The sequence below is a fragment of the Diachasma alloeum genome, unplaced genomic scaffold, assembly GCF_001412515.2.
Source record: "Diachasma alloeum isolate Michigan unplaced genomic scaffold, Dall2.0 Dall_scaffold_00748, whole genome shotgun sequence".
Taxonomy (NCBI): Eukaryota; Metazoa; Arthropoda; class Insecta; order Hymenoptera; family Braconidae; genus Diachasma; species Diachasma alloeum.
Genome location: NW_021680878.1, coordinates 88,787 through 102,389, shown reverse-complemented (window position 1 = coordinate 102,389; position 13,603 = coordinate 88,787). Strand labels below are relative to the sequence as shown.

At 41.5% G+C, this 13,603-nt stretch overlaps 1 protein-coding gene across 1 annotated transcript in view; it reads right to left on the bottom strand.

Annotated features, from left to right (window-relative positions):
• Positions 1-1,334: 1,334 nt before the first annotated feature.
• The window catches only part of LOC107044485 (serine/threonine-protein kinase BRSK2), a 58,387-nt gene continuing 46,118 nt past the window's right edge, over positions 1,335-13,603 (bottom strand). The window contains exons 6-11 of the mRNA XM_015266375.1: positions 6,161-6,360; positions 5,699-5,929; positions 5,313-5,623; positions 5,065-5,207; positions 1,628-1,780; positions 1,335-1,520 (exon numbers count right to left, since the gene is read on the bottom strand). Of these exons, the coding sequence (XP_015121861.1) occupies positions 1,335-1,520; positions 1,628-1,780; positions 5,065-5,207; positions 5,313-5,623; positions 5,699-5,929; positions 6,161-6,360 (1,224 nt within the window). The remainder of the gene's footprint in view (positions 1,521-1,627; positions 1,781-5,064; positions 5,208-5,312; positions 5,624-5,698; positions 5,930-6,160; positions 6,361-13,603) is intronic.

The window sequence follows — 13,603 nt, the reverse complement described above, 5'->3', positions numbered from 1 at the left end:
ATGGTAAAAAGAATTTTTCGGTATCTGAGAGGTACTACGGGCTTGGGTCTGAGATATTCAGGCGAGACAAATGACATTCAGGGTTATTCCGATGCGAGTTTTTCTGATTGTAAAGATTCTATCACAACTTGTGTATTTGTGATTAGACTGTTTGGTGATTCGGTCATTTGGCGAACTCACAAACAAACTACAGTAGCACTTTCTACGTGTGAAGCTGAGTATGTTGCAATGAGCGAGGCGAGTCGAGAAATGGATGTCGTTGCACAACTCGTTGAAACTGATACTGGTTGATCCCCCTGTTCCAATGATCTTAAGGTGTGATAATAAATCTGCTATTGTGAGTGCAGAAACAAGTGGAGGAATAAAATTAAGATACATTGTAGAAAACAAGTTACATTATATAAAGGAATGTGTTAATAGGAATCATAAAAATCATTTGGATTGGCTCAAGGGATCAGCTAGCTGATGTTTATCTCGGAAGTAACTGATTGGCGAGATGGAAACTGAGGAGTTGAAACCAACTGAAATTACCTGACAAGAATACTGAGGCGAGATAAAGTTACAAAAAAAATAAGAATAAGAAATTTTGTGATTAACAAGAATAGAATATTAGGAGAGAAGAAGACTGGAGAGGAAAAGAGGATACTGCCTATGGCGGGAGGGAGTGTTGAAATATAGCGCCCTACGCCAGTCTCCCTTTTTACCGACAGTGTGGCAGACTGTGTCGCCACGGCGCCGTTGCGCCTCCTATTGATATACTCGTACTATGCATCACTTGTGCCGCGACCGTTGTCGCATTACGTGTCTGAATAAAGCTTAATTACTTTTACGATAATAAAACTGTGTTTAATCGTTATTTCAACCCTAAATAACCCTTCAAAAATACTCATTCTAAAATTTTTGTTTTTTTTTAATGGGGCTGCACCGCGGGCGGAATAGGACATTCCAGCTCGTGTGAAAGGTGCTGTCCTTGGTGAACAAAGAGGATCTCCGACCCTCTTTTTCGACCTCAGGCAGCACCCATCACACTCGCCAGGAATGTCCAACTTTCTGCCCTTGGGACACAATATACTATTTTGTCACTAGGTCGAAAGAAACTTTTTTGGCACAAAGTAAAAGTCGTTTCAACTGAGTGATGTAATTACGTCTGTTTGCAGGGTTGCATGTTGTCTCACGGCCGAAGTAACAAAAATATGATCTATTTCTATTCAAGTGAAAAATTCATAAAATGAAGATGTAAATTATAAAATGCTAAAATCTCAGGCTAATATCTCAAAATAACATTGATTCATTCACATATTGACTCATAATATAGTTAAGGAAAATTTAATTGTTCATCTCTTACCACTTAGAAGTGTGAAGGTAATAGCAAATAGTGGTTCACTCGGATGTTTCGAAATAGCACTAATGTCAACTTGGAATCTCACTTGTCTCTGGAACATTGCTGGTGCAGTGCTTCCACGTTTATACTCAACTTTGAAAGACATTGGTGAGCTTACACTGTGAGACAATTCTGCTATCTAAAGAGAGACAAGATTATGGTGGACAAAATATGAGGAAAATATAACTAATTAATTATCAGCAATCATCACCTTGAACGTTTTGATTAGAAATATTTTTCACTCACCGATAGAAATGCGTGAATGAGATCAGCCTTAACACTGGCCAACGGTTTCCCTTTCACTAGAACTGTAAAAGTCTCATCTTTTTCTGTCGCCATGAGACTACCGAACCAAGACTTTTTCGTTAACTCTGGAGAGGAATCGGGTGTGAGATGAACCTAATAGAGAGAGTCGATATGAAATTTCAATCAGAGCACGGAAAAAGACAGAGAAGAAAACTTTCAAGTTTTTAGAACGAAGTTACTGAGTTCCAGCAACTCATGGCTCTAAAAGGCATTGTATTGAGAATAAGAAATTGGCTGCTTATATAATTGCCGACGATAACAAAGCTAAAATTGAATTTAAAAAAACTACGGATTTTAAGTGAGAACCGTTGTTGAAGAAGACATTCTTGAAATACGAAAATTCAATAAGGTTAACCTTCTCGAAAAATAGATCATTAATTCAATATCAATTGACTCAAGGTGACAGGTGATTTACTGTGATGACAAAGGATTGCTAGACATGAGTAGATTAATTTTAGAACAGAAACAAGTGAATAATCGCATTTTCTGTATATGAGTATAGTTTGTGTTGCTAACAAATTAGCAATATGCTTCAGAATGGATTCTTTATTTTTGAAATTTTTTACTCTTATTTTTTATTGTTTTCAATAGTTGCATCCATATGACCTCGTTTGACCCGCATATAATTCCATATTACTCCAATATGACCTCATACAGCCCCTATATGAACCTCATATAAACCCATATCACTTCATATAACCCATATATGACTGTATCATCCCACATGAGCCCATTATAACACCATATGACCTCAGATAACTTCCAAATGACCGCATATAACCCCCATATAAACCCGTACTTTTATATGACTCCAGATAACCCATATATGACCTCCATATGACCTAAAGCTCCATATTGCTACTATGCAACTTAATAAATAGTTATGCTGTTTTCATCATCTTTGCACTTCATCGAGAAAGCATCAAAACAATCTTTTTGAACCATGATTTCATTGATATGACTGTTCATTTTTCCAGTTTATCATGGAAAAAATGAGAATAAAATCTCATAAACTATATACTACAGCTCAACAGTGATAGATGCGATCCGCATCATATTCTGATAGAACCAAGAGGCTATTAGTACAAATGTTTTAAGCTATGATTCTCTGACGTATTGGGATCGATCAATACGTCGATTTAGTTAATAATTATATAAAATAATAATATAATGCTAGATGGTGGGAATGAGAAATATGATTTCTCTTTCCTGTCATCCAGACACTGGTCAGCAATCCCACGGTGTCATTTGGACACCCTGGTAAGCAGTCCCACGGTTTTTCAGGAGTCCAGTTCTGAACGATGAACTATTTGACTGTTTGAGTCTCTGTCAATGATGACACGAGACAGTGTTAGTGGAGAAAACCGTGAACTACTTAGCTCAGCGAACTGGGGCTTTGCCAACTTTTGAGGACTCTGAAAGCACCAGAGTACGATCGGGAGCGAAGTGGAGCGGATTTCCAAGCTCATAAGTCTAAGTCCGATCTCTTAGCAACGCGTAACCGAACCCAAGTCGAAACCCTGTCGTGTATTTTAGTCAATAATTATGAATAATACATCTATAGCTTTCACCAGATAAATACACCTGTGTTTAGAATTACATACGTCCCCAATCCTTCATAACCATCCCTGAGTGGGCGAACCCCCCGTGAGCTCACTGCCGAAGTTAGGCGAGGTCGGAGTGACAACCAAGGACCAAAGGAATACAGTGCAGGAATAAAATAATGCAAAGTGCAAGGCAAAGTGAAGTAGTAAGAAGGGTAAAAACTTTACCTGAGTTTTACCTCCGGGTAAAACTCATAACGTCACAATTCATTTCATTCTGATAACAATTCTTGGACTGAGCGTCGAAAAATCGATTTTTGAAAAAATACCAATATTTCACAAATTCTATGAACAATTCAACTTTGGTGTCGATGAATGGAGCCTATTAAGGTCTATATCCATGGAAAAATTCATGAAATTTCACCAGGCTCCTATAAAGAAAATTGCGAAAAAAAATGGAAAAAAGTATACACACGCACATACATACAGGTACTATCTACAAATCGTCCATTCAAACTTTTTAGACCATATGTAGTTACCCTGATACAAAAATTTGGAAACTTAATTTTGAACGATTACAAGCGTCCATTCGGAAGCAAAAATTATGCATTCAAGAACCATAATGTTTTTCATTAAATAACCCGGATGTTCTTGATTCCAGAACCCCAAGATTCTTATTTTAAGTACCCAAAAGTTCTGAATTCCAGAACAAATATTATCTTAACATAATAAAGAAAGTCCGTCAATTGAAGTATAACTGTACTAAATTTGAGTTAAAATTACTTGCAATTGAGCTCTCTCAGATATTATTGCTTCCGAATGGAAGCATTGTAATCGTTCAAATTTAGATTTTGGATGACTCATGTTATATCGACCCATTATGATCCAAAAAGTCCGAAAATGCAATTTTTAGACCATGCCCGTACGTATGTATGTAGGTGCGTCCGTATGTAAACAAACTTTTCTTCGATTGTTCGCTAATGAATCAATGGAATTCAATTTTTTTTTGTTTCTCAAATGTAAGTATTGTTGAGCCCCATAAATTTAATTCATTTATTAATTTTTTAAATTAAAAAAAACAATATTTTTTTTTACGATAACTAAAAAAGAAATATTCTGAATTGATTGAATGATGGCTTAAAAAATTTGTTTGGACGTCCTTTCGACCGCGTTCGAAGATGACGGCGATAGCAATAATCCGTATTTTGATTTATTTGAAAATTTGCAAAAATTGTTTTTTTTTGAAAATTAGAATTCCCGGGATATCTTTGGATATCATGCTTCGAATTAATTCAATCATAGCTTAAAATATTAATTTTAATGCCATTATGTCGGAATTAAAAAATGATTACGTTAGCTATATTGGTTGATTCGATTTTTATGATGATTGTTGAAAATTTCGAATCTTCCATGAATTTCCCTGAAAGTGAGCTTTCTGATAGTTTCTTCAAATGTGTTGTTTCAAATTCATTCAAGTATGTGCAAAAATTTATCTATTAATATTTTATCGAAGAGCTGAGGGGAAAGAAGAATGGGATAAAAAATTGTTTATAAGAAAGGGATAATAAGAATAATGATGATAATATTCAACTAAGTTGAAAGTCTGATAAAATTCGTTAAAAAGAAATCTTATTGAATTGTATATGATAGAAGGAAATGATGTGCAAAATAACCATTTGGAAGCACATTACTAATTTATTAGCAAAAATCACTCTACTATATTCAATACAGGAGCAATTTTCTACTTGTTTTTTATTTTCAGGACTTTTTATTTGCTAAATTTCTGGAACCAAGAAACTTTTCTTCTCTATGTGTGTGGTTTCAATAATTTACCTCTTCGGTGCTAGTGAGCAGTTTACGTCGATGAAATCTTGGACTACCAAGGAAGGAATTCTTTATAGTAGTAAGCCGCGATCGCCAATGATGGGCCCCAGAGCCTGCACCAGTATGAGGTGATCCCGGTGGCGTAACACCGACTAGAAATTGTAAATATGGTTCAAAATTTTCAAAATTACATCGAGAAAGGATTGTTGAGGAACACCTCACTGTTTTCTGAATGCAATAGAATAGTAAGTACATACTTGGTAAATTCTCATTGAATTCAATGCCAACGCTAGTGAGAGGTTGGACAATAGTTGGCGCCGTGACCATTATTGTGGAATTTGTCGTATTAGGAGATGGTCCATTTCCACTACTGACACTTCCAGTGGTTAATCGATGAGGACTGTGCGAAGATTGACCATGATGGGAAATTGGTGTTGATCTGTGTGGACTAAGGAGTCCTGGGAGACTTGGGCCATGAAGAGGTGATCCTCCGGGTGTTGATGTATGAGAATGGGATACGTGAGTGTGAGATCCAGTACTTGGCGAACGTCTCGTATGGTGCCTGGTGCTGTCAGTAACAATCATATATCTTTTATTAATGCATTTCATCAAAATTCACCATTTATTCAATCTCACAGCTCACCTGGATTGTCTTCGTGGAGTCAATGGTGACCCTTGACTGATCTGGCCGAGTTGTAATGCTGTACTGCCATTGACTCGACATGTGTCTATACGTTTCCTCGGTGGATCGGTTTCTAATTGGCTAGTACCGCCTCGGATTCCGCCTCTCATGACTTCTAACTCATCTTCACAGGCTGGTCTTCTTCTCTTTCGCTCCAGAAGCAAAAAATATATTACCTTCTCTGTGTTATGGCTGAAAGATGAAATGCAAAATCTTCAGTAATACTCGACTTTTATTGAGATGGAAGAAATAAAGTTTTTGATGTATATTGTACTTTTCATCTATTGATTTATCTTTTTTTTGTGAGAGTTTTAAGCAGTTGACACATTTTTCGTCAATTCGAAAATCAACGAGATGACTTCAAAATTGCTACGGAACTTGTCATTATCTGAAGAACCTCTTCAAAAATTTACTATTTCATACTTGGGACTGAGCAATTCTTGAATGAGTTTGTCACGTTCTTTGAAACAACCGAGACTGGCAATCGCCTGAAGTACATCGGGGTCTATCGCCTCGACGGACGGTATCACATGTGTCTGCACGACTTCCATCATCGATAGTTCCAATTCTAATTCTCCTTTTCCTGCTGCAGTTACCCAGATGTGTCTATTTATTTCTGCCAACTGAAAGAAAGAGGCAATTCTCACAAATTAAAACATCGTTTCCTTGCAGCCCGGAACAAACCAATTATGTTATAAAATATTCAGGGGAGTCTATTATGAGTTATTAAAATCATGGCCCATTCAACTGACTGGAAAAATTAATATTTGAATTTCAGGTGTGACGTGTGCAAACATGCACATGTCAATTTTATTATTTAATATTTTCTTGACAAAAAGAAGTCCAAGATTCTCATGCTGAATAAGCTCTATACCAACAAGTCCAGCTTCGAAGAAGAACCTACTTGATGGTATAGAGGCACTGCCAGTGACTTTATGTAACTGTATTAGGGACTCAAACCGTGAGAAGTTGGACTTGAACGGATGTCCACTCCTTGCCAAAAATCTTAGCACCGTGCGCAATACCGAACCCGTTATTACTTTGATTTTATATTGAATAATTAGCTTCAGTTTATTATATTGATCCATTTAATAATCGATGTTTGGTTATTGGGACGACACCCTTATCTATCCTTTCCTGAACTTCCCAAAATGGGCGAACTCCCCGTGAGCTCGTACCAAGACTAGCTAGGCATAGTCTTCAAGTCGAAAAGCGGCTTGATTAAGGAAGGATGAAAACCTCCCACATCACACAGGCATTTTGGTAGAAATTTTTCAAACACTTTGAAGTCCATTTTTTAGACATTATAAAGTACCTGACTCGAGCAGGATGTCTCAGTTTCAGACACCTTCGTTTGAAAACAAAATGCATCAGATAAATTGCAATGACGTAATTTTCCTAACAAAAAAAATGTTTTTCCCCTTTTTTCGGCACATTTGGCAAAAGGGATTGTCACATGCATGCACCTGAAAAATTCAAATAAACTAAAAGACAATAGAACAGGTGCCATAAGTCCCCTATGAAAGCGCATTTTGTGATAACGCGGTAGGCGGAAAAAATAAACCAGGAAAAAATAGCCCACACACCCAAAACGTGCTAAAACCCACCCAACTTAAAAATTTCCCTTGGTCTGTTTTTTCTTTCCCTAGGTCCCTTTTTTCCATGGTCTGTTTTTTCCGGGATTCGATAACGCAATTTTGTAAAAGAAAAGAAGATTCCGAGAAAAAAAATGCACAAAAACGAATGTAGTCGTAAGACAGCCGATGTGTCTGCAATTTTTCGGCTGAATAAACTGCTGTCTGCCGCAGACAATATCTTGACAGTCAAATGTCTTCATGACACGCACGAGAAAATCCTTTATGGCACGCCGTGCAATAAGTCGAGTTTACCGCACGCTGCGCTTCGCGCAGCGTGCTTCAAACTCGACTTCTGCACGATGTGGCATAAAATGGTATAGACCACTCGGGCATAAACTTCGTTTTCAACGAATGTGAATATAAACCTCGCCTTCGGCTCGGCCTGTAAACTTCACATTAGTCGAAAACGAAATTTGTGCCCTTGTACTCTAATGTACTATTAATAAGCAATCCAGTGTAATGTTTTTTGGAGCTAATCTATTCGGTATATTGTATTATTAGATTTTTTATAAATGATGATAATATACGTAATATATTATATGATGTATATCCATTATAATACATTATCCATAAATAATGGTATATTTCATATAGCTCAATATCGCATACCCAATGGATGTTATTATTGTAATTAGTTTATCATTTAATTTTTATTTATTATTTATTATATGTTGTATATTATAGATAGTTTATATAATATAGTATAGTATAGAATATAATATAATACTGTATTATCGTAATATCTTTAATGTATGCTATACTCATTTATAAAAACTCTAGTAACATAATACGCCGAATACATTTGTTTCAAAAAAAGTTACACTGGATGTATTATATATAACAAAAATTTAATACATTCCTGAACCTTTTCTATCTGAAATCTTTAGATATTTAGCCCATTTTCAGATACTTATGATGTTTCAGGCGTAGTGCTTTCTTTCTATTTATTACTTTCTACTTTACTTTATTACTTTCTATTTATTTCTTTCTATGTATTTTTGTAGTAATCTTTAAGCAAAGTCGGAATAAAAGGAATTCGGCATACTTTGGAACACCGATAAAAAATTCACGTGACAAAATTAAACATAATGGAGTCCCTTCAATTTTAACTTCCCGACCCGAAGGGAAGAAGTTATTGTAATGATCCTGGCAATCAAAAGTTGATATCTCCACGTTTCATGACTCCTGTGCGTATATGTGTGTGTGTGGGTGTTTTTTCCCCTCCCGTGGTCCGCTGAAGAAAATGTTCCTAGCCGCAGAATAGTGGACAGTAATATGATGGTTACTGTCACACACTGTGTGGGGCCCGCACCCACTAAAAACTCCAACTGACCACGGGAATTCCTCGAACCTAGTTCTCCGCGACACCACCGTTAAGTATTACTTCGCGGGGGAGGTCTCAGCTATTTGCTCTTCCTGCTTATTTTAACCTGATATACGTCTCCCTGCCCTACTAAGATAATGTGCGTGGGAAGGGGGTTCCAATAGGTTTGCCGTCTATTCTACAGGTTTGCGCTCGCGTTACTCTCCTCTGAGCTCCTTCATGACTTCTGCTGCGAAGTTGCTCGTTGCGTTCCAGACTGCCTGTGATGATAATATTTCTTCCACCAGATTCTCAGGTTCGATCTCTCCACCTAGGGCTGACTTCCAAATATTCCATATTTCACGGAAGCGGGGGCATATAAAGAATACATGCTCTACGTTTTCGACCACTCTTATACAAGCGGGGCACTCCGGAGAATCTTCAGGTTTAAATTTATGAAGATACTCCCAAAAGCACCCGTTTCCTGACAGCATTTATGTTAAGTAATAATTTACCTCTCTATGTTTGCGACTTACCCACACATCCACCTTTGAGATCAACTGATAAGTCCATCTCCCCTTGGTCGAGGTGTCCACTGCCATCGACACATGCTGTTTCATCTCTCTTCTATCTTGAGTTCTTCGTTGCTCACTGTTTCCAATTTCCTCCGCCGATATAGAGACTTACGTTCTTTGGCCAGTTCTTCTATGGGGCGCATTCCTGCAATGACGCACACTGCGTCATCAAACACCGTACAGTATGCGCTCGCGACTCGCAGAGCACTCAGTCTGTAGACTAGTGCAAGCTTCCGCCGTGATTCTTGCAATTGTAGTACATCACCCCAAATTGCAATGCCGTAAGTAAGCACCCATGTGACCACCGACGACAGTAATGCTCGTCTTCTCTGTTTTGGGCCTCCTATATTGGGCATGAGGTGCGATATGGTGGCTGTGACTACAGAATTCTTAGCACGCACCTGCTCTGCTTGCTGCTTAAAGCTAAGTCGGGCGTCGATCATCACCCCCAGGTATCGAATGTAAAGCTGGGAAGTGATTTCGTGGTCTCCGACTTGCAGGGTTATAATATCGATCTGCTTCCTACTTGTGATCAATACGGCCTCTGTTTTGTGCTCCGCCAGCTGCAGGCCTACGGTGGCCATCCAGCGGCGGATCGCCTCGAAGGTCGTGTTAGAGATAAATTCGATCTCCCCCAGGTATTTGCCCACGATGATTACATCCACGTCATCTGCAAAAGCCACGAGTTTAGTTTCCCACGGCAATTCTAGCTTCAGCAGCCCGTCATAAATGATGTTCCGTAACAGGGAACCCAATACTGAGGCCTGAGGCACCCCTCCAGTGACTCTGTACTCTTCGGCCAGTTTTCCACCATCTTCCGCAGGTATTCAGGTACGTTGAACTCTACCAGAACCTCCATGATACAGTCCCACCTGGCTGAGGTTGGTGGCATCGAGAGTGGATCGGCCTCTTCGAAACCAGTATTGGTTTTCGGTTAACAGCGGTTCAACAGCTGCTTCTATCCTCCTATGAACGATGCGCTCGAGGATCTTGCCAGTTGTATCGAGCATGCAGAGGGGACGGTATGATGAGGTGTCCTCCGGTGGTTTTGTCCCTTTCGGAAGTAGTACTAGTCTCTGTTGCTTCCACATGGCAGGGAAGATGCCCTCCCTTAGACACTCATTGTATAGGTCCAAGAACAGCTCCGGCATTGCGTGAATAGCTGACTTCAGCGCGATATTGGGGACTCCATCCAGACCAGGGGCCTTGGTGACGACATCGGTTGACTTTTGAGTCGCGACATCACTACCTTATATGGTCTACCCCATGGATCGCCTTCCACCTCAGTAAAAAGCTCATTCCAAGCTTGCTTTTTAATGTACTTAATGGCTTTGCTAAGTTTCCGACGTGCCTTCTTATACCATATCGCCAGCTCTTCAAAGTTCGGCTTCTTACGGCTACGCTAGGACAATCTTCTGGCTGCGTTACTCTCTTTCCGTAAGACGGCGATCGTGTCATTCCACCAATACACCGGTGGATGCTAGTTAATGGTACGCTTCCTGGTCATGGTAGCATCGCAGGCTTTTGTCACTCTTTTCATGATGTTATGCGCCTTTTCAGTAGCACTGATCGAGCGGTCATTTAACGCTACTGAATAGGAGCTATACCGGTCGACTGCCCAGACATTGAAGACTCCCGGCTATTGCCACGAGAAAGTGCTGCTTCACATCCTCAGCCAGTCTATCTAGAAAATGGGTGAACTCATCAATCGGGAGGCTTGGTGGGGCGTAGTAGCTGTAGAAATAGAAAGCATCAGCCTTAGACCTCACGAAACCATACTCATTGCTACTCGTGGCACTCTAGAAAGGTCGGTTCCCACAAATCCAGATGACAGCCTTCTTGGTGATTTCAGTAACCCAGGGTTGAGCGCCAATATGTCTATACGGTTCTGAGATAATGACCAGGTCAAGCTTCAGCTCCCGCACCGTCTGCACATGCAGTTCGTGTGCGGCCTCACAATGGTTGAGGTTGAGCTACAAGACCTTCATCGTCGTTTGTTAGTGAGCTTCTGGAGCACCTCCTTGGAGGCTGGGCATGTACTGCAGCCAGCGACGTGAGCACAATTCTTCATGCTGCCTTTCTCGACGCATAATGCGCATCGGACATCCTTCTCACGCGCAGCGGCTTTATGGTTTCCTTCTCCGTACTTAATACAGAGACTGGAGCGGTCCACTTCATTCTTGCACTAGGTGGCGAGATGTCCATAATGCCAGCACTTCAAACATTTCGTTGGTCTCTCCACAACTTTGATTCTGCAGTTTACCCAGTCAATCCTGATCTTACCGCGGTCGCTCAGAACGATCTTTACCATCGACGACGGCAGTGTCACCAAGGCAGTCTGAGTCCCCCCATAGGCTTTGCGAAGAGATTTGATGGCGTCCAGCGGGATTTCGCGCGCTTGTCCCGCCGCTTCTTGCAAGGCTGCGTGAACTTCCTCCTTCATCGTCCTTTCATCAAGATCACGGATCTCGAGATCTTCTTGTGGCCCCTTACTGACAACCTCAGCGTCATCCCCAAGGAGTTCAATGATGGTTTTTTGCAGTCCATGGCCTCCATCTTTATTCTCCTTGGTAAGAATGATCAATAGATGTCCAGTAGCCGTTCTGCGGATCTTATCGACCGAGGTACGGACCTGATCATCCTTCTTCACTAGTCGGAGTATATCAGCAAATTTCTGTTTTTCTTTTGGCCGGACAATCAGCACATTGGGCTTGACCCCTTCTTCTGCTGCGGCTTCTTCTCCTGTGACATTGTGGGCTGCTTCAGGGGTTGCATTATGCGGTGCTCCTCCTTTTTTCTTCTTCTTGACCTCTTGCCAGTCCATGCCCTTGAGCGATTCAGCTAGGATCTTGGCGGGTGGAGTTGGTCCTGTCTCCTTCCTCCTCTTCAACTCTTGAGTCTCTACTGGCGACGTTCGCTGTCTGCATTTCGCCTTACGAATCTCGCGATCATCTCCAGTGGTGGATCTGTTTTCATCGTGTGTGTGTGTGTGTTTGTGTTTTTTTTTCGTTTTTTTTTTTAGGGGGAAAAATGCATTTACACACACGCTCGGGTTTGGAACTTCCCAGAGAGTAGTGCCCGACTCGGTCTAGTCTGGATGGTGACGACCACGAGCTGCCAAGATTGGTGAGACCTGGCTTGGTTTAGCGCGGCGAATGTGCAACCAATACGGACTAAAAACATACCCCTCACATCTGCCTCCTATTTCCCCATGGAACCGCCGCTAGGCATTACAGCACGGGGGAGGGTTTAGCCGTAGCTCTTCTTTCGGCCGATCGAAGCCAGCGCTTCTTCCATCTCATTTCTTCCTCTTCCTCTTATTTCTATTCCTTTCTTGCTCCGCCTTGCGTAGGTCTTTTAGGACTTCCGCTGCGAAGGCGCTGGTTGCCTCCCAGGCTGCCTCTGATGAAAGCATTGCTTCCACCAGGTTTTCAGGCTGAATTCTCGCTCCGAGTGTAGTCTTAAGTGTACGGCGGGGCCCGTTGAAGCGCGGACACACGAAGAACGCATGCTCCGCATCTTCGGAGACTCTAGTGCAGGCCGGGCACTCCGGCGATTTCTCATATTTGAACCTATGCNCATTGCTTCCACCAGGTTTTCAGGCTGAATTCTCGCTCCGAGTGTAGTCTTAAGTGTACGGCGGGGCCCGTTGAAGCGCGGACACACGAAGAACGCATGCTCCGCATCTTCGGAGACTCTAGTGCAGGCCGGGCACTCCGGCGATTTCTCATATTTGAACCTATGCAGATATTGCCGGAAGCACCCGTGTCCTGAGAGCATCTGTGTGAGATAGTAATTGACTTCTCCGTGTGTTCGTTTGACCCATACATCCAATTTCGGGATCAGGCGGTGAGTCCATCTCCCGTTGGTCGAGACATCCCACAGCAACTGCCATCGATGCAGACTGTTGTTCCTCTCATCCGTCCTCAGCTCAGCTGAACTCAGCGTTGTTGAACTTTTTCGCCGATAAAGACAACGTCGTTCCTCGGCGAGTACTCCTATCGGCAGCACCCCGGCGATGACACATACGGCATCTTCTGATACCGTGCGAAATGCGCTGGGAACTCTAAGGGCGCTCAACCGATAAACTGACGCCACCTTCCGTCGTGCATGNACGGCATCTTCTGATACCGTGCGAAATGCGCTGGCAACTCTAAGGGCGCTCAACCGATAAACTGACGCCACCTTCCGTCGTGCATGCTGGATCAAGAGTACGTCAGCCAAAATGGAAATGCCATATGTAACGACCGACGTGACAACTGATGACAGCAACGCTCTGTTCTTCTGCTTTGGCCCTCCAACGTTCGGCATGAGCCGTGAAATGACAGTCCCAACTCCAGACGCCTTCGCG